General features: G+C 34.6%; 2 protein-coding genes across 2 annotated transcripts; both read right to left on the bottom strand.

The window, feature by feature from the left end:
* Window positions 1-8,514: 8,514 nt before the first annotated feature.
* Window positions 8,515-13,195, bottom strand: LOC110697977 (uncharacterized protein At1g04910-like). Its single transcript, XM_021875376.1, has 8 exons — window positions 11,859-13,195; window positions 11,172-11,239; window positions 10,964-11,052; window positions 10,656-10,821; window positions 10,281-10,570; window positions 9,959-10,163; window positions 9,703-9,860; window positions 8,515-9,287 (listed from the first exon to the last, which is right to left on the bottom strand). The coding sequence occupies exons 1-8, from the start codon at window positions 12,208-12,210 to the stop codon at window positions 9,044-9,046; spliced, it is 1,572 nt and encodes a 523-aa protein (XP_021731068.1). The 5' UTR covers window positions 12,211-13,195; the 3' UTR covers window positions 8,515-9,043.
* A 2,669-nt stretch (window positions 13,196-15,864) lies between these two features.
* Window positions 15,865-24,716, bottom strand: LOC110697967. The gene is made up of 6 exons (XM_021875365.1): window positions 24,128-24,716; window positions 20,905-21,005; window positions 20,408-20,505; window positions 18,529-18,743; window positions 16,798-16,853; window positions 15,865-16,411 (listed from the first exon to the last, which is right to left on the bottom strand). Exons 1-6 carry the CDS (start codon window positions 24,510-24,512, stop codon window positions 16,379-16,381), a joined length of 888 nt encoding a protein of 295 aa, XP_021731057.1. The 5' UTR covers window positions 24,513-24,716; the 3' UTR covers window positions 15,865-16,378.
* Between the last annotated feature and the right edge of the window lie 2,177 nt (window positions 24,717-26,893).

Raw genomic sequence — 26,893 nt, 5'->3', positions numbered from 1 at the left:
CACAATACAGGTGTGGTACAGATCTGTCGACGCAGAAATTTTCTTCCAGCAACCTCACAACAGAGAAAAAAAAAACTTATCAATATGAAATTACTTAAAACATCATAAAGGGAAAAACAAAAGACAAATAGATGAATAATTACTGTTTTGAGTTCATTTAATTTGAACGATTCACCAACAAAATGGAGCATGTGATACATGACAAACACTCCATAGTCCAAGTTGTCAATCTTATCCTTCTCCATTCCAACTCAACAATTTCAAACTTATAGGAAGGTAGTTGAGTACTTTTTGGATGATTTCTTTTGCCAAGAAAAGCACCTAATTGACCACATTGATAAAAAAATATAAAAGTTTAGAATCCATTGAATACAAAAAAAAAAAAAAAAAAAAAAAAAATTAAATTGAAACAATAAATCAACAAAAACATACCACATGAGAAGACAACTCTCTAAAGTAGGCAAGACTAGATTCACGCCAAATAATATTGTCAAGATAATGTATCAACTCTTTTGCATGATCAACAACAAACAAAACGTAGTGATCCTCAACAAGAATAGGAATATAGATCTGAAACAGTAAAATTAAAAGTGGTTTAGACAAAGCATTTCATAGACATAACACTTTTAAGGGTATGATATTAGTTTAGCATGAAATATACCAGTTCAACATCCATTATATCACATTCAGGATTCTCGTAGCAGACCCACCCTTCCCATATACCATGCAAATCGTTAACAGCATTAGAAATGTCACCTTGCCCAATGTTGTCACAAACAAACAACAATGTAAACTATTAAAGTATAAGGTCTTGATTTATATATAAATATAAAGTCAATGTATTTAAATATAAAAATACCAAGTTACTTACACTTTGTCTCACACCAAAAAAGAAACTCCGAGGACCAGAGCAAAGCAATCAACAGTGCACCATCGAATCTTAAGTGGAGCGGCAAGGGACACCATATCTTCTCTTGGAACTAGAAAATTCATCCCAAAAGTCACAAGATTCTCACTGCAACGATAAAAAATAAGATAAGCATTAAAAAAATCAAGGAAAAAAAAAGGATAAAAAAAAAAGTTATGATAGAAAATGACACTTAACTTCCTATGCATTGATTCATCCTTCAGCTAACAATAATCAAGAACTCCCAAATGTAATTGAGGCAAACTTTTGTAAATCCGAGCATTAGCCCAAAAAAAAAGAGTCACAAAAGGCACATTCTGACCTACTAGCCCACAGTTCAGTGAGCATATAGAGATTTATTGGATCTGATAATACGTCCAGGGACATTTTAATTAGGTCCAGGAACATTTTCATTAAGTCCAAGAACATTTTCATTAGCTCCAGGAACATCGTCATTAGCTCTAGGAACTTCATCATTATTTCCAGGAACTCATCATTATTACGTTGTTCAGGACCATACACTTCACGAAACAAGTCATGTGCAGACTTCATCTTAATACACTCCGCAATTATACCATCTAAAAGCTTATGGTAATGAGGATCAGAGAGTAATTGTTGAGTTTGAGAAACTTCAACAAGATCCTCAAAAGATAATGAAACAGTTCTTTCAGAAAGAACATTGGAAACCAAATCACTCAAGGTTTTAAAACCATTTGGCTGAACACTTGATAAAACATCCATATTTCTTTTAAGCAAAAGAAATGATTCATGAACAACCTACAAACATAGAAACAAAGAAGAAGCTAAACAAATGTGACAAAGAAGAATAATGAAAAAGTTACTGAATAGAAAGGGTAACTTTAGTGCATAGAAAGGGTAACTTTAGTGCACATACAGGGTAACTTTTGTGCACATAAAGGGGTAATTACTAAACATATAAAAAAATACTTACATCAGTTGAAATTTCTTTTATTTCATCATCAGTCATCACACCTTCTGGAAGCTCAAATTGAACAAAGAGGCCAATTGTACCACTTGAAGAAGCACCACCAACTTTTAAACCACCTTGATCAGATCCCAAAGTAAGAGGTTGCTTAACAACAGCTTTGTTAATAGCAGGCTGTGACAAAGGATATGTAGAAGTATACAATGGTCCCTGCCCAAAACCACCAGCTTTAATCTCTAAATTAATTCGACTCTTAATCTTAGCATTTGTCTAATGTTGAATCAAAGGAAGGCTACAACTTTCCTTTTCTCCTTGAAAATTTAAACGGTGAAAATACAGAATTTGTAAAACCAGCAAACATCCACTAACATTTTGAACAATTAGATCATTGTTATACTTATCAATTGACTTCTTTAACTTCTTCAAAACATAAGAACACCAATCAAAAGTTTTTATTTCATCAACTTCTTCAACAACCTTTAGTAACTTCAAAGAAACAGTCCTATTAGGAGTAGGAGCTAACAAGCTAGACATAGCATAAACCACAAAATACCTCTTAAATTCTACCTCTCCATCAACTAAATCCTTAATCCGAGACTCCAGTTTTGATAAATGAAGAGCTTGCTTATCAGAAAGATCAAAATCAGATATCCATGCCTGAATAATACAATTGTCTACACTTTCATCTCAGCATTTTTCTTCAGTTCAGGAACAGAAATATCACTCATAGGCAAGCAAAACACATCACATACATCATTCCTAGTAACTACAAATTCTTTACCACTAGCAATGGTAAACATGTAGCTATCACCATTAAAGTTTTCAACAAGCCAAGGTAGCATTTTATGACATAAAGTTTTCAATTTTAAATGTAACAAACCACCAAAACCAACTTCTTCAACAACTTGTTTTTGTTTAACACTGAAGTTCTGCACCAAACTTTCCAAGGTATGTGGTCTACACCATGTAATCAAACGTCTTTGGACCCTAAATAATTAAAAAAAAAAAAAAAAAAAAAAAAAAAGGTAACTTAAACAATATAGACTACAAACAAAATATAATAATAAAATGCAAATCAAGAATCATTGAAAACATGTTCTCTTACAGTGAAGTATCAGAATCGGAATCAGAATCCAATTCCAATTGAGGACTCCTCTTTCTCTTGGTTTTGACATTCTTACGTACTGTTTTGACTTTAGCAGACTCTTCGGGCATTGTTTTGGCCTTCTTAGGTACTATTTTACCCTTAGGAGACTCTTTAGGAACTGTTTTGGCCTTAGCAGACTCTTTAGGCATTGCTTTTCCCTTTGAAGGCACTTTGAAGCGATATCCACCTATAGAACCACCTATAATACAAAGAAATTACCACAAATTACCAATTAACAAATTACTCTTGGGAAAATTCAGGTTGTATGCAAAAAAGTTATCCCAGGAAAACTCTTATGTTAAAAATTGACCTTTTTAACTGCAAAAAGTGACCCTTTTAATTGCATAAAGTGACCCTTTTAACTGCATAAAGTGACCCTTTGTGTGCATATAAGTTACCCTTTTAACTACATAAAGTGACCCTTGTTATGCATATAGGTGACACATATAGCACATAGTATTAATCCCCTTTACTTTGATTTCTAAATACAATGACATACTGCCTATTCTTATACTCTACCTAAAACCAAGATCAATTCCAATTAGCATACTCTGCCTAAAAACCTAAGCAAAAAATAACAAAGAGCAAATTCTGAAAAATAATATGCACTAGTTATTGGACATATAACAACACATCAATAAGAAATTTATAAGCAAGTAAATACAATTATCATAATCTCCCTTAAATAAAGCTAAAAATCAAAGAGCAAATTCTAAAAAAATAACATGTAAAATTTGTTTAACACGTAACAACACATGTATAACCAATTTTTAACGAATTAAATACAATGAACAAAAAATTAAAGCAAAATTAAACACATTAACTTCAAAATTCAATTCCAATTATCATAATCTGCATAAAAAATAAGCAAAAAAAAATCAAGTGCAAACACTAAAAAATAACATGCACTAATAATTCGACATATAACAACACATTTATAAGTAAAAATTGAGTTGAAAATTTTGAAAAAATGATGAAAAAATTAATAAAACACACCTTGTTCAGCATCTGACGACTTCTTTGTACTCTTCTTCTTCACCATTGCAGAATCAAACACTATAAAAAAAAACAAAAACAAAATCAAAAAACCTAAAAATCGAAGAATCAAAACTAACAAAAATCTCATAAATTTAAGTAAACAAACTTGAATTTAGCAAATGACAACTTCACAAGTGAAAGAAAAGAGAGGAAAAGCTCAAAAATCGCCGGTTGAGGAGAGAGAAAATCGTCGGTTGAGGAAAGAGAAATCGTCGTTGAGAAAATCATGAAGAGAGAGAAAGTGGTGAATGAATGAGGAAGAGAGAGAAAATTGTTTTTGTTTGTTTTGGCAATTATAAATTCGCACGTGTGAGTTGAAATTTGGAAAGTAATTGCTTTCCAAAACTTCCGCAACACAATAGAGTTAGTGTAAATTCGCCTTTAATAAACATTTGTGGTATGAAATATGGATCATCTACCAGCGTGGAGTTGGCACAAAAACTCATAAGTTGCTTGCCTATTGAGATGATATAACAGCTAAAAAATAGATTAATTCCACATTCAAGTAGACAGTTGCTACAGAGTAATTTTACTTGAATTTTACTATGCCTAATCATTTACTCTCTCCGTTTTTTTTTTTAAATGCATCATCTTGACTTTTGCACTATTCACATGTCATGTTTGACTTAATTTTTTTACTATTATAAAATAAATAAATGTTATTATATAATATATCATTAGATTAGTCGCAATGTCTATTTTCATAATTTAATCTTGTTACAATCTTTACTAATAAAGAATTAAAGATATTAATAGTCAAAGTTACGTCTCGGCAAATGTGCCCATCAAACTGATACATTTAAAAAAATAGAGGAAGTAAAACATTTTCTAAAATGGTGTCCGTTTTAAAATTTATGAATACATATCAATCTAATTATTATAAAGGGATTTTCTTAGGAATATCCCTAATAAGATATCCCATATAATTAAAATGAATTTGATAAGATTTGACTTCTAGTTTCACGCCTAAAAAACTAAAAGTGGAAAGCTAGCCAACAACTCTAGTCGATCTCCTTATCAACACTTAAAATTCATTTTCCCATTTTTAACTTGTCATACATTACCCTTATGATTACATCTACTTTTAGCATTTTTCATTATGATTTTCACTGTTTGTTGTAAAAAAAAAATGTAAAAAATATTGTCCTTTTTTTATTGAGAGCTCAAATATTTTAAAACAATTTTCTAAATAATCAGAAATACGAAGTATAAGTCAAGATAATTTATAAATTATAACCAATACATAAAATCTTGTACCAGGCAATTCAAGTATCATGAATTAATCCCTTATTTGCCTCTCTACTCTGATACTGAAAAGACATGTTTAAATCAGCGTCATCATTAAATCTCATAATTTTGTTAGTGTTAATACAACTCAATATAAACTTCCACGTGTATTTCAAGGACATAATTATAGCCCCTCAACTTTAGTTTGAAAGCAGCGTCACACCAATAAAAAGATCTTTTTCAAAGTTTCTACATTTGTAAATTAAAGCATAAATCACTAAGCATTATTTCATTTTGTCACCTTCAAACAGTACTAGTGTGGTAAGCTCCTAAATCCGTATTAGAAGTGCAAAGACTAGTGAGTTAGTGATAAATCCACCATTCCCCGCAATTTGTGGCTAATTTCAATTAATGATTTTATTGTACATAAAAAGATCACAATGCTTAAAAGTTGTACGCCAGTGTAATATGCGCATCATACTTCGGAAGTCAAAAACATACCTTTATGTTCCTTAAACTACATACGTAAAGACTAAAGAACATGCATGGTTTATGCAAGAAAATAAACTTGGTTTAATAAAAAAAAACTTATCATGCTAACATATAATCATGATATTTAAAAAAGAAATTTGTCCTGTAATTTATTTATTTATTTTTTTAATATTTTAATTTTACTTGAAATTTGTACTACAACATTTTTTTTTATATAAATTGTACTCCATAAAATAGTTTGTGACATCAAAGATGGGACAAAGAAAGTACAGATATTATAAAATAGTTTGTGACATTAAAGATGAGACAAGGAGAGTACGGATATTATAAAATAGTTTGTGACATTAAAGATGGGACAAAAAGAGTACGGATATTCAGCATTGTCGGCATCTAATACTCTAGAATGTAACGAGTATCCCATTAAAACAGAAAAACCAATTTTACATCATATACTAAGTATAAAATTTTGAGTAATAAATTTCAAGTATTATACTCTTTTTTTATGGCATTGAAAAAACATTACGGAGTAAAAAGAGAAACAACCTTATCAAATTCGTACAAGTTCAGCTCTTCAACCTTGGCACCTTGCTAAAATAATACTTATGGTATGCCAATGATAAGAGGCTGCTGCAACTTGCGAGTACATATACACTAATGATCCTTCAGATACCCAACGCCGCTAAATATTCCTAGCTCTTGATACAATGTATCATAAGACCAATTCATCCTAAAATTAAAATTTGTTAAGCCCTATATTAGTGTATAGTTATCAGGCCGGTGTATGGAGCCCTAATCAGAGTTGTATATATATACTTGTTTATACTCTAATAAAACATACGACACTATTTTCTCTACTCTCTCTAATCTTAACAAAATTAGTGGTTACTGGTTAAAGTCTTAGCGCCCTATAATCGAGTTTTATATTCTAACCAATACTCAGCTCAATTCTTTTCAAAATTTTATCAACTCTTTCATTTGTCATATGAGATAAGTAATGTACATACATGTAATAAGCATAAGGCATAACGTTTTACCCTAATTTATAAACTACAAATTGTGCACCTAAAAAAAGAGAATAAAAGAAATATGGATGGTCCACCAAATTGAACTTGACTTCCCAACCATAGGGGATAGAGAGTGACACTAGCAATGTTGGACAATATAATGCTCAATATTATAATTCCAAAAACTTAACTAATGTATACATTAAAGAGAATAATACTTGTATATTTTAGTTGTTAGAATGTTTATCCAAGGCCGCCATGATGTAACCATGGGTTCCATTAATTTGATTGGACCGTTACTCTTTTAAATTTACAATTACTTTACGATTAATAATACTTCCTCCGTTCTATTAATATTGCAACAAGAATAAAATTATACATTTCAAAGCACATTTTATATGCTAAATATCTATAATTGTGTCAGAGTAAAAATTCTAAAATGTTGTTATTGTGAAAGTATTTTATGAGGCGAATCCAATAAGATCCCACAAAACTATATTTTGCTTATCGCACAAATTATATTATATTGTCAAACAAGAGTGATGAATAGTGCAAAAAGTCCATTGTTACAATATTAATAGAACGGAGGAAGTACCACTTTGCCTTTTTTGCTTACTACTAGACGTCAACCTGATATTATATTATTATACTGTACCATTTAAAATTTTGATAACCTACATGTCTTAATTTTCTATTTTTGGCTTCTTGATTCATTGTCAACCAATATAATGAAGAAATGCAAGTTGCAATAGTAAATAAATTATACTTGAAATGATCAAGTTCAATATGACAAAACTAACCTATATATTATTGTCAATGTTGAAATGTGTTCTGTTTTTTCTACTCCAGTTTGGAATAAAAGAGGCATCATTTGCCGCCAAATACGTAAGATTGAATTCGACACATTGTAATTATAAGAGACTACTTTAAGATGAGGCTACAAGGGTAATCACGACCATTGAATTATGTTGTTAGAGTTATAGGTAGAAACAGGAAAGCTATACGGAGAAGATTATAGAGAGGTGAAAGAGAGCATAGGCGAAAAAGAAGGGCTTGGATCGACATAAATACTACCTCCAATTCATATTATTTGCAACTTTAGGGTATTATTTGTGAGATATAAAATATTCTAAAGTTGCAAATAATATGAAATGCAAGTAGTACATAATTATTGGCGGCCAAGATTATAGGAGAGTGCAAGGTGCTTGCACAAGCATATGAGAGTGGGAGGTGTTCTTGAGGCTTCTAACTATGGTGGAACCAAGAAAGTAACCTAAGGATAGCAGAAATTGTTTGAGGAAATGTTCAAGGAAAAAAAAAAAAAAAAAAAAAAAAAAAAAAACATTTAGGGGAAAAGATTGTCCCACAATTATACCGTTGGAGGGAGCACACACTACAGCTAACATCACCACATGCTAAGGCCGAAACCTAAGGGAAAAGTTTGTGAGACTAACATGAAAATGTGCAAAGCATAATTTTATGCAATGACTTCAATAAAGTGTCTTCATTTCTGATTCCAATAATGTTGATTGTACATTCTGTACAAGTCATGCATATAATACCTAAAAAAATGCTGAAGATTATTGATAAACAACTTAAGGCAAGATAATGTTCATGGTACGACTATTTTTTGGCTAATTTACTAATCTCGAGTTCTCTATGATGATCTGAAAAATAGTCTTGGTTGTTCAATATACATAATACAGCCGGTTATACAATAGAAAATGCCACTTACAGGTACTACTCAAAAGAGTGAATAACAAAGAACAAATATCTTAATGAACTTCTGTAAATGTACGATTAAAAAAGATCAGTTGAGTAGATATGTAGTCCTAAAGAAATAAGAAATACAAAAATATGAAGGATGAGTGAGTAGTAGATCTAACTCAAGCTCCCACAACAATTTAATCAAACAAATTTATGTGGCAAGTCACTCCATGTACACGACAGATGCATCTAACTTCACCCCAGTAATGGCAGGGTGTGTTTCTATACAAGAATTTCAGTTATTTGCATCTACAACAGCATATCATGCTCCCTCCAGCACCATCTTCTCCTGCTCCATATTCCTCGGTTTTTATAACTCAAAATTGTCCGCCCCAATATATATATGTACGCTAACGCAAGTACGCAACAACCATAATCCCCCAGAGAAGGCGGCCAAAACAAAGCCATTCATGTAAGCGTGGCACTGTAAGGTGTGCATCAAGATCCTTTTTTACCTGAATTTTGCTACAAATAGCCAACATAGAAGAATATGAATCTTCTCCAGGTATTATAGATCACATGCTACTCAAGGATTCATCGGATTCGAGACACTCCTGCGGATTTGAGTAGAAATAGTCCTCCTCTTTCGGTTTGTCAGGTATTACCAACCTCTTAGTTGGTTGTCCACTGCGATGTGCATGAGTTTCCTTTACAGCAGTTGAGAACTCATCCCAACTAAGTGACCCAACAGTATACTTGTCTATCAGATCAACCAACAACCTTCTGTCCAACAAGATAGTCCTTTTGTACCCAAGGTACCTGAAATTGCATGAATCACCATATTTCAGATAATTGTGCAACTTGACCAGAGGCACCTGAGTCAACTCATTCATGTCATACATTCAAACCCAAAACACTAAGATCCATATAGATGAAATGGAAGCTTGCATGATATCAAATTTCATTCCAACATCAACCATGGTAAATAAATAACAACAACAAAGCCCAAAATGATTTGGGGTCGGCTAACATGAATTGTCATAAGGAATCATACAATATAAAGAAACGGACAAAACCATCATTTAAAATAGTTTGAAAAAAGATGAGTAAAGTGAGTAAACGAAAGAGCATTTAAGAATAAATGTATAACATAAATGGTAAGTAAATGTATAAATAAATAAAAACAAATTCTAACAACACATAAGATGCACCAAACTTAAGTGGAAGCACATACCTGCGATGACCCTCGACAACCTTAGCCATATTTCCATCATAAGTAGGAATGAAGATATCACTCTCCAATGAAACAAGATAATCTAGTGCAGCCATCTGAGATGAGTGATTTTGAAAAAATCTCAAGTCTGCAGGATTCAATAATGTCTCTTTCCTAACCTGTTGTGTTATAAATGGAAAGAGCATGAGAGGCTATGAAATAAGTCATAACTAAGTGCCAAAACAAAGAGAGACTAAGATGGCTGCAATAAACTAACCAGCTTTGGGTAAGATTCAGCAAGACTAGCCATCCTCCTCTCACCACCATATATTTCACCAGCTGCAATATATATCTGATAGCTAGGATCAATGTCTAAAGCTCGCAGTGCCAAAGTAGTTTCCTCTGGCGTCAATGGACAGAGTCCATCTTTCCTTTTCAAATCAGAATTTATAATCTTTTCTTTCCACCATGGGTAAGCATATCTATCAAGGCAAATTTAAAAAAAAAAAAAACATGGTTAAACATTGAGAGGTTCACGGAGAAGAAAAGAAAGATAAAATCAATATCCGGTTCTGAATTTGACAAGGGTTCCCAAGTACCTCATTCTGGTCAATTCATCCACCTCCTCAGTATTGCAACCCTGGGTGCAGCCAGAAAAGGCTAACATGTCCATTTCATATCTCAAATGAAGAACAAGGAAAGGACCATTTTGACGCAGGAGCTTGACCACCCTTTTCCCAAGCTCCTCAATCTGTGGAGTAAATCTCAAACCGCTGAAATTAACCCGGCATCTAAGCTTTTGAATTTCTATCGGTTGACCATTATTGGCAAGCCGGGCATCTGTTCTATTTAAATGCAAAATCTTGTACTTTTGTATCAAAGGGAGTATCTGCAGTAACCAAAGATGCAGAATGTCAGAGGCAAGGCACAAGAGACAATGCACAGAAACCAGCAAGCCGGAACACTGAACTAACCTGATAGTTGTAATAGGATATATCAGACCAACTAACAGGAGCCATGGTATGAACTTTTCCCAGCTCTAGTCTTTTCTTGAGCCTAGGGGGAAGCTCCTTCAGAATCCTAACTTCATCTCTTAATGATGAAATAAAATGATCCACATCAAATATGTCTTGAAACTCACTGCCATTTATATAAGTTAAATTAGGCCAACTTCATATGGACTATATGATAAAATAAATAAATTTGTCATTCCTGAAAACAAGTACACAATGTCCAGAGACTAATTCTACATAACATTACAAAAGAGATAACAGTAACATGCCTCGGATCAGCCCAGAATGATGTTTTATCCAGCTCGGGAACAATAAGAGTGACATTAAGGTATCTTGCGATGGCTACCATGTCACATATCTGCAGAAAGCACAAATGATTAGGTTGAATTCAGCCATTAAAGTACCTCACGAGGATGCACGTAATATCATGAGAACCAATTATAGGTGCATCAACTGAAAACACAGCTAAATACTCACTGCTGATCTCATTTGATTAAGTCCTCCATTACACGAAACCATCAGGTAACCATTGTTCTTATAAACTCCTGGAAACAACATAGCACTAATCATATTAATTAACTGATTAAGAAACAGAAAGAGCGTATTTAGTCTAATAAAAAAGGAGCAAAACTAAATGTTTCAATCATAGAAGCAAAGGGTACCCCCACAATAAAGATAGCAACATGGATGCCAGAAATAGCAAGGACATAGTACCTATATAGATAAATTCTTGAAAGAAATAATTCAATTTAGGAGAAAATAGAACATCTGAAAGAAACAGTGTCCTTACAATAATTCTATATTTTCCATTAAAACTTGTGATTGTTCATCAAAGTAGAAAATCCACCAAACTCAGCTAATAATGAAAGGCATCATCATATATGTTATGACTACATCACATTTCAACATGGAAATAAGACTAAACCCAATATACAGAATATGTGATATCAAACAATTTTCCATAGTTAGCTAATTCAAAAGGTGTGACACATACAACACTTTCAAGTCATCAAATTAAGCATCAAATCGAGCTCGAACAATCACCAACAACCACTGCAATCTATATATGATTAACTTGCATAAAAAAGTTGATACAAATCATACAATACACAATTTTTTTGAAGCAATAAAGATTGATGGAAATGGATAGCTAGAAAAACTCACTTTTGGGAGGAAGAACACGAGGTGGGACTGAAACAGAAGAAGGCAACTTAAGATAAGCAGATTCCTGAGTAAAACAAGAGGGCCAACCCTTCAAGACTCTAGGCCCCCAAACCTCCCCAAAAGTAGTCAAATTGACAATACAAGTCCATAACAAAACTGATGATGTAGCTCTAACCATCCATACCTTCATCTTCGACCTCGAACCGCCATTTGAGGCCGAAGAACTCTTGGATTTCTCCTTCTTCTCATCACTAACTACAATTTTAACCCCCATACCAATCCCAATCCCCCACCACCTTCTTCTCCTGCTTTCTCTCTCCTCACTATTACTACTCCTCTCAACCTTACACATATTCCTCCTCCTTTCCTCTCATCCCAACCTCACAACATCCAATGCAACCAACAATTCCCTAAAAATACCTTCAGTTTTCCTAATCAATGCTGCATAATACAATTGCAATCACTTTGCCCAAATTGAATCAATCTATAACATCAAAGATCCGAGTAAAAAAAAACCCCAATATCAAAAAAATTCAACCAACCCCAGAAAAATAACCCACCAAATCAAAATACAAAACTTACCCAGAACAAACCTATACCCAAATAATCAAAATCCAAAACACCCAGAATTTCAAAATTGCAGGAGAAATTATAAACACATTATCAATAACCGGGGAAACCCCACCAAAATCAGAGATCTTGGAACCCTAAAAAAGAAAAAAACGAAGACCCAAATTGGATCTTTACAAATGTAGACGACCGGATCCGAGATAAAAGGAAGAGGGGGTAAGAATCAACGATGGTGGCGGGTGTCGGTGGCAGAAAAATGCAGGATGAGGAGAGAGAAAACGGGGTACAAAATAAAAATGGTTAGAAAGATGGGAAAATGATGAAGAAGGAAGGAAGAAGAAGAAGAATGTGAAAGAAGAGAAGGAGAGAAAAATGAGGGGAGAAAGAGAGAGTAGAGTTTCTCCTCAAAATTTGGTTGATTTTGATTTTCTCTCTCCTCCTGAAGCGCGGTGGAATTTCACGAGCCGACATTCGGTGTCAAAAATTTCTCATTTTTTCACCAGCAAATTTTTGATTGATTTCTACGAACTATTATTAATAGAGTTTACTTTTGAGGGGAAAATTTTTTGCACTCGTTGTTGGTAATTGTGGATTTATGGGGATTTTTGGCAATTGTGCTGTACTAGTTGTACACGGAGTATCAATTTAGGTGTGGAGGTTATTTTTTCTGAGTTTTACTAAATCTCGTTTATATTTGTTTATTTCTGCTAATGAGTTGGATTGGAATTAGTTTTAAATTACGTTTCGATTGTTAGTGTATGTTGTTAAATAATTGAATTATTTATGTTCATTAACAAACACCTTTATTTTCTTTGTTCATTGAAGTCTTGTTGGTACAAGTTTTTCTTTTTGCAAAGAAATGAAGGGTAGAATATGCCAATATGCCATAAATATAATCATTATCAATTTAATATGTACAAACTTTTAAATTATTTTATAACCAAAAAATGAGTATTTATATACTCCCTCCGCCCGGAGTTATCTACACCAAAGGACATAATTGCGGACTCTTAGGCAAAACTTCTTAAACAAGATTATTGAAAAGTAAGAGGAGAGAGAATGGATAATTAAACTAAACTAAAATAAAACACACAATTAAACATTGGAGAACAACCACCCCACGAATCATCGCACCACCCCACCAACCACCGCACCACCCCACAAATCACTAACACCCAACCCACGAAGCACCGCACCACCCCACGAACCACCGAAACCACCACCAAAACCCACCACCCCACAAACCAAACCACTGAAACCGCCACCCCACGAACCACCAACACCCAACCCCACTTACGCAACCCCCCGAAACCACCAGCAAAACCCACCAAACACATCACCAAACCCACGAAACCCAGCTCTGGAGAATTGCGCGACGACGAATTGCGGTGGTGCTGGGGTAAGGTGGAGGAGAATTGCGATGGTGTTGGGGTAAGGTGGCAGGGATAAGGTGGTGGAGAATTGCGCAACGAATTGCGGTGGTGCTGGGGTAAGGTGACTGGGGTAAGATGGTGGAGAATTGCGCGACGAATTGCGGTGGTGCTGGTGCTCTGGGCTCGTCTGGGCTGGTGGTAGGGGCGGCGAAGGTGGCTGGGGTAAGGTGGTGGATTAGTTGGTAAGTTCAATGTAATTAACAAATTGTAAACAAAGTTAAAAATTTTAAGTAAGGGTAAAGTTGACATTTTACTGTTAAAAATTTACCAAAAGGGGAAATAAAAAAATTGTTACAGATAATAGAAAGCACCTATTTTTAGTAAATGTTGCAGATAATAACGGGCAGAGGAAGTAGTTTATAATTTCCATTGTAGTTGCCTACATTTGCCCCTTGTATAGTTAGAAAAGCCTTGATTATAATATAATTGATTCAATTCATAAAGTTGGATATTTGCACATTTACATGTATCCTACATAAGTAAAAAAAAAATGGCCTTATAAATTATAATATTCAGGGTTTGTTAGTTTCAACATAGCCCTATTTAATTGCTATGTGTTTATATACAATTATACTAAACAACATTAAGTTTATAATTATAATTCTCATCATAATTACAAAACTTTCAATTATGCTACTCTAGACCTGGCAAATGGGTCGTTCGGGTTCAGTCAATTTTGGGTCGGGTTATTTCAGGTCAGTTAACATTCGGGTCGGGTATGGCTCGGGTCAGGTATCGGGTCGAGTTCGGGTTGGGTCGATTTTGGGTCGGGTCATTTTTGGGTCAAGTATGTTCAGGTCATATTCGAGTCGAGTCAAAATCAGGTCGGGTCATGTTCGGGTTTTCCATTTAATTTGTGGATCTAGCTCAAATCAATAATTTTATATTTTATAATTATTATAATAAGAACTATCAATTCAGTTTATGAGTGTGGCTACAGTTGAAGATGAACAATTTAAATTATTTTTGGCACTAGACATTTTTAGTTCAATTATAAGGTAATTTTAGTTCGGGACATTTCGAGTATTGGGTGTGTTCGGGTCAATTTTGAGTATTGGGTTTGTTCGGGTCAACTCTATTTTCGGGTCGGCTATGGGTCAGGTCGGATCGGGTCAATTTTGGGTTTCGGGTCGTTGTATTTGGTTCATTTTCGGGTCATGGGTCGGGTCATTCGGGTCGGGTCATCGAGGCTGGGTCAAGATTGCCAGGTCTATGCTACTCCCTTCATCCCAATTTTATTTGCCCATTATAGCCCTATTTTCTTAAACTAAATAGAGCTAAAATCATTTTTTTGTTTAAAAAAAAATACTTATATGAGTAAGTTAAACTAAAAGTGAATTGAATTATGAAGTACTCATAATTCATAATCCATTGATCCTTTTACCCTTGTGAGTTAGGAGAGGGAATTGCTTTTGACAAAGTAAATAATATCAATTTAGCTTAACCAAATATGAAATCGAGTATTTTGATAAAAATAGAATAAGTAATTGTTAAAAGATCTTCTTTTCAAAAAACAAAAAAAGGACTTAGGTCCCCCGCCGCCGCCGCCCCCCAGGGGGTTCCAAAGGGAAGAAATGCACAAATATTGTAGAGAATGATGGGAACATTACAGATTTCAGTAAGCCACGCATCACAACAACCCTAACTCTAATTTGAAGACCTTTTTCAATTACGAAGTATTTAATTTAACTAATTGCTTCAGTACACGGCTGCTGCTGATGATTATAAACTTGTATTAACATCGTTTTTAATTGCTATGTTCAGGACATAACTCAATGTTGTTTCCGCCGAAAATTAGTTGTCAATTTATCCCAACCTTTCATAATTAAGGACACGACACAATTTTACAAGACTCTTTACAAATCACAATAGCTGATTATTTCCACATTATTATGAAATTTAACAAGTGATACAGTTGCCAGTTGCCACCATTAGTAATTAAGGAATGGTGTCAATTTTATATAGTAGACGTGATTACTGATTCCAGAAGGAGAGCATATATATTTCGGATGTAGTCATGTAGTCCCTAAATTTAAATGCCACAATAAAATTGATAAAGAAGTTACACTACTTTTATAACAGCATCAGCAACCTAACAACATAGTCTATTTACAAGAAAATAACATGTACCCAAAAAGTTCCACAACAAAGCATCAAAGGAATAGAGGTGCCTATGGACCAGAACCAAAAAGGAAATATACCTACTCATTAATATGAAAAAGAAAAGGAAAAATAGACACCCCACAGATGGAGCTCTATGAACCTTGTACAAGGAACAATTAGATCCTATACACCCAGAAAATACAGAGAGAAGACATCAGAAACATCAACGGTAAAAAAGAACTTATATTACTGTAAGAATGAAAAGTAATGGAGGCAGGAAAAATAAGAATTTCACAGAAAAAATTGCTTCTGACATAACTTTGGAGTTCCCCTCTTTGTTGCCAATCCAAGTAGCCATCTTTTCTAAGAAAGGAATCCCCTCTCAGGCTTTTTAACGCCATTGCAAAGTAACTATCACTTTTTAGAATCTTTGGCACATTCATCTTCCTGTATAAGAGTTGCATCATTATACAACAGTCAAAAACACAGTTTCTGAGCCTATTGTGGATAAGTTAATCAGTTCTGTAATGATCCAACCGCAATACTAATAACAGGCAAAAAAAGGAACCTATATTTGGCAACCATAAAATGTCAATAACCAGGGTTTTCCCAATATTGATGTAACTAACATAAGTGGATAACAAGCATGTTCATCAGCCAATATACTGCATTTGTGCACCAAAGTTTCTAGTAGTTTAGTGATACTTTATATTCAAACTGTCAAACTCAAAATTTATACTAATGTTCAGAATATTTACAATAAACATGACATGGAGTAATATAAAAGTTATTAAGGATTAAAAATAAAATAAAATTAAGTAATATGTACTTACTGAACTGTCACCAATCTTGTCAAAGTCATCATCAAAGCCATCATCATCTCCAACATCTGTTAATCATATTTACAAGAAATGAAAGATTCAGACCATATTTCGAACACAAATTTTGATAGGATGGGACATTAGGAATTAAGTCTCCATATTATGGCAGCAAATTAAATCCTTTAGCAAGTTATCTGAAGGCCACATGGCTATAAGCTCAATGAATTTCATAAAAGGTGAAAGCAATAAATGAACAATCATAAAAATAATGTCATAAACCCTGCAAAAGACATTTGAATTCTGCACACTATGATCACTTCTTAACAAGAGGACGGATTGATGGAAGCCCAAGCTACTTCTAAGGGAACTCACCTTAACAATCAATTCAAATTTCTAACAAAGTTACAATTCTCCTTATCATTGATACTTTGACACAGAGAAAATAACTGGTTCTGTCTAGGTTTCACTAAATGACAACCAATGCAATACATAAGGTTGCCACAAAATGAAAGCACTCATAATGTCGAAGCCTAATTATGATACAGGAAAAGAAAATAAAGCAATGCATCAGTACAATATTTGCATGTCAAGTCGTCAAGACAACCATGTACTAGATGTCTAGATTTAAACAGTCACAAACATTTGATGGATATCAAGACTCCAAGACTTAAAAAAATGGAATGATGTAGTTAGCATTACTAAACAAAACCATTTTCAATTTATTTTTATTTTGGCTTGTGTGTGTGTTGTGAAGAGGGGGATGCAAAGCTGTTTGTTCGGAATTCTTATTTTGGTTAAAGGGATGATACTACTGGTTTGGTTATCAGATGCCCTTATATTGTAATGGACCTACTTTCTAGCATGTTGTTCAGCACCTAAGCTTTTCCAGGTTATGTTTTATGAGCACAACGACGATTATTGTAGATATTCACTGAAGCTTCCCAGTGATTCTCTCGAAAGAACATAACCTTTAGCCATTTGGAATCAGTATCCCTCTCTCTCTCCTCTGCTCTTCCTCTTTTTCCTGTTCTTCACCAATTTCAAAATTATTTCTTCCTTTCTCTAATCTCTCACCACCCTTTTTCAGTCTATCACCCTATCTATGTTCCAATATTATGTACAGAAAATTGCTAGCAACAAGTAAAAATTTTCAGATGTATCTCTGACAAGAGGAACAAATATCAGAAACTATTTTCATAAACCATGATAGATGTTACTGTAGAATCTAATAATTTTTTTTTGACATAATGATGAGCCAGGTAAACACAAGTTCTCTACGCCTCTACGAATGGTCATTAGCAGCTCTAATAAGATATTTGTTTTAAGATATATGTACAACATAACTATATCTTAAGAAGCTCTTAATCATCCTCAAGTCACTGGAGCTTGTATCTTATAAACTCATGAAAGAAATGATATTTCAGTAACTAGGCAGATTAGACTATCTTAGTCCCTTCCTACTTCCTAGAATAAATTAGCAAGTTAGTACATCTGCAGATTTGTCCTCCTATTTGTCACCACTTTTGTCAATACGATATGCCTGTAGGCTTATCTTATCTCACCTCACCTATCTCAGAATAATTTAGTTGCAGGTTTCTTAACCAGCACAGTACATGCATGCAATAGATGCAAGCAGCAGACCAATAAAGAAGTATTCATATGAAAATACGTAGTAATAATGAGATGTGGCAGAGGTAATACGTTTTTCCAAAATATCTAAACAGAGGTAATATGCAAGAGTACCTGGTCCATCATCGCTATCTCCAAGGTCTCCCAGAAGAAAGACATCTAAATCTTGCTCTGCCGATGACGTTGATGTCTTGAGTGGCCGTGTGGGTTCTGCTACATCTGTTTTAGACTCAGCAACACTTGCAACAATTTCCTTTTCTTTCTCTGCTTCAGCTTTCTCTTGTTCTGCAGCTTTTAATTTTACCTCCTCATCATATCTTTTCTCATACCTGATTATAGCAAAACATAGATTGGGGCTGCTGGGTTAGAAGAGGCAACTAAAGAGCATTGAAACCAGAAAATGATGCTAAATATTGTATAGCAATTCTATAAGAACAATTCAAGTTAAATAGGGAACACACATACATTTTACTGATTTTAATGTCAATTTGAAGCCAAAGACTATATACTTCCTCCGTTTCTATTTAGTTGACACGTTCAATTTAGGCACACATATTAAGGAGAGGAGAGAGAGAATGATAAAGCAAGTGGGGTACACTTAAAAAACAAGGTATAAAGCTTACCCAAAAAGGAAACGTGTCAACTAAAAAAAACTTCCTAAAAAGGAATACGTGTCAACTAAAAAAAAAACGGAGGTAAGTATATATCAAGCATTTTTATCATGTGTAATTTAGTGCTTCTAATGCTCACATTTCACTGTCTATATTAAGCACAGAAAAAGAGGGTAGCAATAAATCAGTGCAAGGAAATTGTGCTCCATATGAGAAACAAATCAAGGCTCGGGTCAATGCCTCCACATCTCTACTTGGAGACTCATGGGAGCAGTGCCATAGAATGCTATGAATCGATATTAGAAGGGGGTGGGGGGGGATTAGGAGTATCATAATATATAAAGGGTAATAATCCTGTAGGAGAAGTCACTTAGTTAGTACCGGGAAAGCTCTATAAATAGAGCTAATTAGAGAGAGGAATCGTGTTGAACATTGTGATGATTGATTAGTTTTTAGCTTTGGGAGAGTGCCATTCCTATTGATTCATAGCATTCTCTGGCACTGCTTGGACTACTAATCCTTGTCAATTCTTGTTGCATACATTTATTCTCAAGCATCAATGGGTACAACAACGAGTTTCCTCTTCACTGGCCATCATCACACTAGATTCAGCATGGCTTACGGCTTAACAACTGAAAAACCCTAACTTCTCTTCAATGTGCAAATTGTTTCCCTGGCATTTCAGACCAAGGGAAACAGCAACAGGATTTATCAAGTTTATGGGTGACACTCCCTGGACCCTTGGTTTCTTCATTACTTGTCAAAAAAAATTAATTTTTCTAAAGAAATCCTGACACATCTAACACCATTTTTTCAGCAAAAGGCCACCTCAAATCAACTAAACATGACAAACTATGAGTCTCCTTGTTACATAAGTTAGCCTCAACTGTATCACAAATCACAAAATTTGAATGACATGGTCTCACACTAACTTAGTGTGATGCAGCCGGACACTTAGAAAGCATACCGGCAGTCACACCCATTCCACACATATAAGAATCATCCAAGAGCAAAGAAATTATGCAACAATGCTATATTTATAAACAGGTACAAGCATACAACAGGCAATAGAGAAACGCAGGGTATTTCTATAGTTTACCTACGCTCTTCTTTATATACGTTTGGAATTATACACTATTCTCAAACACACTCCTTTGATCGTCATTTGTGACTTATATGTTAAAAAAAAATATAATATGGAATTTAGTTAGATTTTTTATTTGTCAAAATATATACTTTCAAAAAATAACTTTATATAATATTTACAACATAATTACAGATATCAATGCTATGAGATGTGTATTAGCAAGCGTATAACTCCCAATGTTGCGATTAAAAAAGAACGAAAGAAGTATATTATAATTTTATAAATAAATACTCACGGAGATATATGGCTGTTGACAAGCATGAAATAGATTCTCCAGAACTTCCTCTCTTTCATGACACGGGGGCAAAGCTCATACCGTAGCTTAGAGATTTCCTGTCAGAAAAAGGTTATAGTCAGCGATGATAAATGACATAGCCACTAACATGCGTACCACATTTTTAATGCAGGCAATGTCACAAAAGGAGAAATTAGTGATTTGAGAAATATGGTGTTAAACAATGCGTTTGAATGTTACTCCCAATTCACTAAGGAAGCAAGATGGAGAATGATGGATATGGAAGCTGCCAAAATTCTTAGAATCTAACTCCATTCACCTAGAAAGAGATTTAGAGATATCTAACTTTGTCTTTTTCCCCATTTTATTTTCCCTTTTCCCTTCGATTGTCAATCACACATCAAGTGAAGCACAAAGGATAGAAGTCAATCAGCCATCAAGTAATTTGATATCAGAATTAAACATCACGTATCAAGACAAAAAAAAAGAAATAAAACCTTTACTGTCGACAACATAAGAGTGGCATGTTTAGCCTGCCACTCTGTAAGATCCTGCCGCACATTTGAGACTGTTGGAACATCAGACACTGGAGCATCATCTGGCAAAAATGCAATATGTCATATTAGCACATACCCATACATTGAGGGCTCCATCAATAAGACAATTCAAGATGTAGCAAATCAATTGCTTTCTCATTCTAAGCAAACTTCTAGCTTTCTCCTCAATTGCTTGCCTCTCAGAGAAAGGACCAATTTGGGTGTGGGATAAGTCGTAACAACTAACAAGTGACGTGGAAAAATAAATTTCCACTAAAATGGAACCAAACAGTGCTTACTAAGTTACTAGTACTACAGAGACCAGAAGCAACTGCAACATTTAGCATTGAGCTCGAAGATGCAAAAGAATGCAAGAGACGCTCTAAAAGAGCACTAAACATCAATGTCAAAGCATTAGGCTGAAAACACAGAAGCTCCCTAGCCAAATAGCCAAATACTCATACAGAGATCTATTACATAATACTCCCTCAGTGGCTCAGTCCCACACAAAATTTGGTATTGCTATCGTGGGACATCCCTGTAAAGTAATATCAATGGTGAAAGATTTTCTGTAACTTTACTTTCCTTCACATATGTCTTTTTTCCTGCTATCATTATACTCAACTTTTTCTTAGCATTTTTATCTCTCTTATAATTATATTTGCATTTTAAAAATTTACTCTTTAACTTTGTGCCAGAGTCAAAATACGAACTTTACTGTAGGATTGGGGGAACTACATAAGTATATAAACATACTTGGATAAAACAATCAAATTTAAACAACCATTCGATATACTCTGTATATATCCCAAAACAGATGCACCCAACAACTTGCTAAACTTTATTATTCATATTTAGGTCATAATTAAAAAAAAAAAAAAAATGAAGATATACTATAATTTAAATCAGGTGACATTGCAGATAAATCAATGCCAGTTCAAAACTAAACCTCACTCTCACAATAATACAATATAAACTTTATTTTCTGTGCAACAAATTAAGTTAATATTTCCATAAATTTCCTTACTCTCTTGGTCCTATTTCACAGAACTCTTCTGCTAATCCTTTTTTCCCAACCCATCACAGTGACCCTTCATTTATTTCATCAGCAGTCAGGTTTACACATAATCTCAGCCTTTCCCAACCTATTATGAACTTTCAAATCCGCATAAGCAGATTCTTCCCTCTGCTCTTCCACAGTTCCACCAGCACCATACAACTCAAGCTCTAAAATACACAGTACACTCTTGAGATTCAGCTTTTTCCTAGATCTTTAACGGGCTCCCCCATAATTTTATAGTTTTATCCATTCTGGGGAGACATATCCACATGCCCACTGATGCAGCACATCATACACGTGTAGCTCTTAAGTAACTCCCTCTTGGACTCCTTCCTAACACAAGAAGACAGCAACAACATACTTTGTATAATCCATTCTCACTTAGAAAAACATCACCATTACAGTCTTGAGGTTTTTACAATTTCTTATAAAAACCAATCCTATTTTAATCCAACCAAATAACCGCTAAATTTGTAAATGAATCTTAATGGCCGTATTTATGATAATAAGTAAAAACCATTCAAATTTTGATGATTGGTTAGTTGAAACTGATAATGTCCTTACTTAAACAATCTTTCTTGTCACATGATTTTTAAATAATCAAATCCTGGAAAGCAAATAGTAGTTTTTCAATAAATCTCACTTAATAACGCCAAAGCACTATGGTTAATTTGTACAACCTCAGCATTATCAGCATACTAAATATACAAATTGCTATTCTTATAATTCTAAGGTTAGTCTCTTAAGTCGCGCAATCAAGAGGCAATTGCATAGTGTGGCCGAATGAATCACCAAATCAAGTCTCCCTTGAATCGTACAGTTCCTCATGTCCCCCAATACCAATTTACATCAGAAAAACTCAAGCTTTCAAACTCACATAGAGTAAACCATTAGATTACATCACCAACTACACCAAAACTCCACATTATACTAAATCCAGCACTAAACCAACATATTCAGCAAAAGATGTACCCAACACATTAGCACATGTTTTGAATGAGGCTTTAATGACAGTCTTATGGTTAGAGATATTGAACAACCAATATTTGATGAATGGGAAGATGAAGTTCGTACTAAAACTTCCTTGACATGTGAAAACAAACAACAGTTTTTTAATGAACCTCACTTGATAATGAGACTAACTCGGTCAGTGGACTGTAGTTAATATACAGACTCAACATCATCATCTTCAATTCAATATACTAATGATACAAATCGCTACTCTTCAGATTCTAGAGCTATTTTACTTAGGCTAAGGTATCACAACACTACATTAAGAATGACAAAAGCCTAAGGTAAACAACGAAGATTTTCCATTAAACCCCCTCCCCCTCCTTCCCTTATGCCAAATTTAAAATGAATTTAATTCGAATGGCAGAAAAAATGCACCCATGCTTAGATACATCATCCCCAATGCATTGCATGAGAATCATATAATCTCCTTTCTTCCTTTAAAATATATCCATCATGTAAATACACTCTTCACATGCATTGTATTCCATGTTTTATTATGTTCTTCCCTTCCCCTCTTCCCCATTCCAAAAAGAACAAAATGGTGGTCACCAATATGTGGTGATTGCATAGTATTGTCAACTGATACACCAAATCGAGCCTCCCAATCTCCCTTGAGTTGTGCACTTCCCCATGTCCTCCATTACCAACTTGCATTAGGAAAGCTCAAACTTCTAAACTCACATCAAATTAAACAATAGATTTCATCCTCAATTACACCAAAACCCCCCCACATTGTACTAAATCCAGCACGAAACTGGCACATTCAGCAAAAAATTGTACCCATTAACACATTAGCATACAGATAAATAAGCCTTGAAATTCATGCATGAACAATCATTACAAAACCCTTTTCTCTCACTCCGTTCCCTGTAATTCCACTTTTATCATTTGATTTTCCTTCTCTAACAAGAAAAGAGTATAAGTGTAGCCAAAGAAAGTTCCAAATCAAGCTTCCAAAAGTTACATCAAAACCTTCAAAATCACCAATCAATTTAAGATCCAAAACAAACCCATTTCGCACAAATCCAAGAAAAACAAAACCCACATTTCAAAAAAAATCCAAAAACACAAAAACCCCAGGAAAAAAAAAAAATTCAGAAAAATTCATACCAGGAAGTGGGAAATCCTGGAAAGTATTGAGAGTAATCTCCTTAACAAATTCCCTCAATTCATCGGTAATCCCAAACTTCTCAAGCTCTTCAGGCGAAACCTCCTGTTTCTGAAAAGAATCAGCAAGGGGATTAGAAGGGTCAAGGAGAGAGAGAGACTTGATCTGATCAGCGCGTTTGAGGGCTTCGGCCTTGATGTGATTGGAGGCTTCAGCAGCCAACTCTTTAGAGCGTTTAGCGGTTTCGGAGACAATGTCGGCGATCCGAGAGGTGCCACCAATGGTGGAAGTGAGTTCTTGAGATCGTTTAGCAGCTTCAATGGTTAGTTCTTGGGATCTTTTAGCAGCTTCTTCTGCGAAACTCCTTGCTTTGCTCCAGAAATCCATTTTGGTGGGGTGCAATGTGGGTTAAAGCGAGTGTGATACGAAATGAAATGAAATGAAAATTCTGGGAATTATGAGGTTGGATTTTGTAGGAGTTGGGTTGAAGGAAAGAGGGGAAGACTGGATTGATTGGGATTGACCGTTTCAGAACCTGGGTCATGTGTGACACTCAACCTGTGGCGTGGGCGTGGAAGGGAATGAGATTGAACCATACGGAGTATTATAGTATTATACGTATTATAGTAGATCCGATTTGAAATCCAAAGTACGAGTAACCCAATTTTTAAATAAATAAAACATGATTGAACATTGCTTAAGTTATGGTTGACATCCAAGAATATGTTTTATACCCCATCAGATGCAAACAACTTAATCGTCACACCTAAAGGTGTCAAAACCTCGCATGGACATAATAATTTAGTGTGACTCAAGTTTGAAATAAATCTGACCTAACCCAAAAAAATAAAAATAAAAAAAAAACCTCAAGTCAGATTTCGACTCGCATGAACAAAATAATTTAGCATGACTCAAATTTGAAATAGATCTGACCCGACCTCACCGAACCCAACCCAGACATCTGAATTGACACCTCTAGCTACACCTAATATCGAACCAAACAATTTAATAGCCACACCTCCTCTACTTACAAAGTCCAAAGTCATTGCCTCTCAATTTTTCTCCTACGTCCCAAAATGTTCTAGAAGATATGAACAAAAAAAAGTTGTCATTGTTGGTGTGGCTATTTGGGGTGAACAAATCGAGTACTCTATCAAAATTTTAGATATTCGATTTAAAATTGGTTGGTCTGATTCCAAAAATTCGGAATCGGAATTGGAATTAGTCAAACAAACTCTTAAATTTTTGCGTCTGAACTTGGAACCATCTATCTCTATCAGGTATTAGTGCGTTAAAAGTAATGGAGAGAGTATGTAACCTAGCTTTTTTTAAGGTAGGAAAATTTTTTATGCAAACTGTTAAAAAATTTATTATGACATGTAATAAATTTTTGGATGATGTGGTATTTTATATTGAAAAGGTAAAAAGGTATTTATTGAGACGAAAATTTGAGAAAATATTGGAGTATTTTAAATAAAAAAGGTATAAACAAAATTAAAAATAAAAATTACTATGATATTATACCCGAGTTAAAGTTACTCTAAAAGTTTTGAAAGTTACCATATTATATTAAAAAATTTACCATTTTCCTAACATAAATTTGACCCTTAAAAAACACTTGTAAAATATTAGCCTTCATAGTATCTTTTGACTTTTACCACAAAAAAAAATGCGAAATTGATTTTTACCACCAAAACTTCTAAAACTTTTATTCTACCATCAAAAAAATTCTAAAAACTGTTTTTTACCACCTACCATCAAGAAAACCGTTAAATCTAATGGTTTTATAACAAAATTCTAAAAAACAACTTCTATATTTTTTTTTTTGTGCGCAAAACATGTTCTTTATGAGTTTAGGGGGGCATTTTGATCATTAGGATCCAATTTGAGGTCAGAATTGACAAAAAAATGATAAAAAATGCTTCGTTTTGCGTGTTTCACGCAAATTGAGGCATTATTTAGTAGTAAAAACGAGCCATATGCAATCATTTTTTTGTTCTGACCTCAAATTGGATCCATAGGGCCAAAATGCCCCCCAAAACCCCTAAAGAGCATGTTGTTGGCACGAAAATTGAAGAATTTAAAAAATTCCGTTAAGTTTACCGGGTTTTTTTACAGCAGGTAGTAAAAAAACAATTTTAAAATTCTTTTTTGTGGTAAATTAAAAGTTTTAGAACTTTTGGCGGTAAAAAACATTAGGATATTCTATTTGGTGGCCTCGTGGTTTAAAAATTCTACATGAAAGACGATTTTTTTTTGGACTCTCTTCAGTGGCACCAAGGTTTAGAATAATTGACCATAATGACCTTTTTTAGGTTTATGGTTAAAATGGTCAATCTTTGAAGAAGAAAAAAAAAAGACAAAAAAAAAAAAAAAAAAACCCAAAATTCAGCCACCACCAACCCAGCCCCAGCAGCCCTCCCCTTCTGGCGTCCACCAGCCACCTCTCCCCCACCCCTACCGACGCCAGCGCCCAGCTCCACCTTCGCCGGTGCGCCGGCCTTCGACCCCCCACCTCCGCCTCCTCTCTTTCTCCCAATCTCGAACCCCCACCACCCCCCATTTCCCTCACCGCCCCACTATCGACCTCGACCCCACCCCAAACCACCCCGAAAACCGGCGTACCTCCTTGTCGACCCCCCTCCCTAGTTCGCCGACCCAAACACCCTTAAATCCACCCCAAAATACCCGAAAATACCCAAACCTGTTTAGGGTTTGGAAACCAAACCCAGGAAACGGGTCTTGGTTTTCTAGTGGTTTTGGGTGGG

This window comes from Chenopodium quinoa, unplaced genomic scaffold (assembly GCF_001683475.1).
Source record: "Chenopodium quinoa cultivar QQ74 unplaced genomic scaffold, ASM168347v1, whole genome shotgun sequence".
NCBI classification, from domain to species: Eukaryota; Viridiplantae; Streptophyta; class Magnoliopsida; order Caryophyllales; family Amaranthaceae; genus Chenopodium; species Chenopodium quinoa.
Note: the sequence above shows the minus strand (reverse complement) of the source record. Positions and strands in the feature narration are given on the sequence as shown.

Bases quoted from the DNA above. Each gene is read 5' to 3' on its own strand.
- LOC110697977 (XM_021875376.1), bottom strand. From the start codon at position 12,210: ATGTGTAAGGTTGAGAGGAGTAGTAATAGTGAGGAGAGAGAAAGCAGG. The intron at 10,164-10,280 runs GTACTTGGGAAC...TTGCCTTGATAG, and splicing joins GATGAATTGACCAGAATGAG to ATATGCTTACCCATGGTGGA. The intron at 9,861-9,958 runs GTTAGTTTATTG...ATAACACAACAG, and splicing joins CTGAATCTTACCCAAAGCTG to GTTAGGAAAGAGACATTATT.
- LOC110697967 (XM_021875365.1), bottom strand. From the start codon at position 24,512: ATGGATTTCTGGAGCAAAGCAAGGAGTTTCGCAGAAGAAGCTGCTAAA. The intron at 18,744-20,407 runs GTGAGTATTTAT...TGCTATAATCAG, and splicing joins GTCAACAGCCATATATCTCC to GTATGAGAAAAGATATGATG. The intron at 16,412-16,797 runs GTAAGTACATAT...ACTCTTATACAG, and splicing joins ACAAGATTGGTGACAGTTCA to GAAGATGAATGTGCCAAAGA.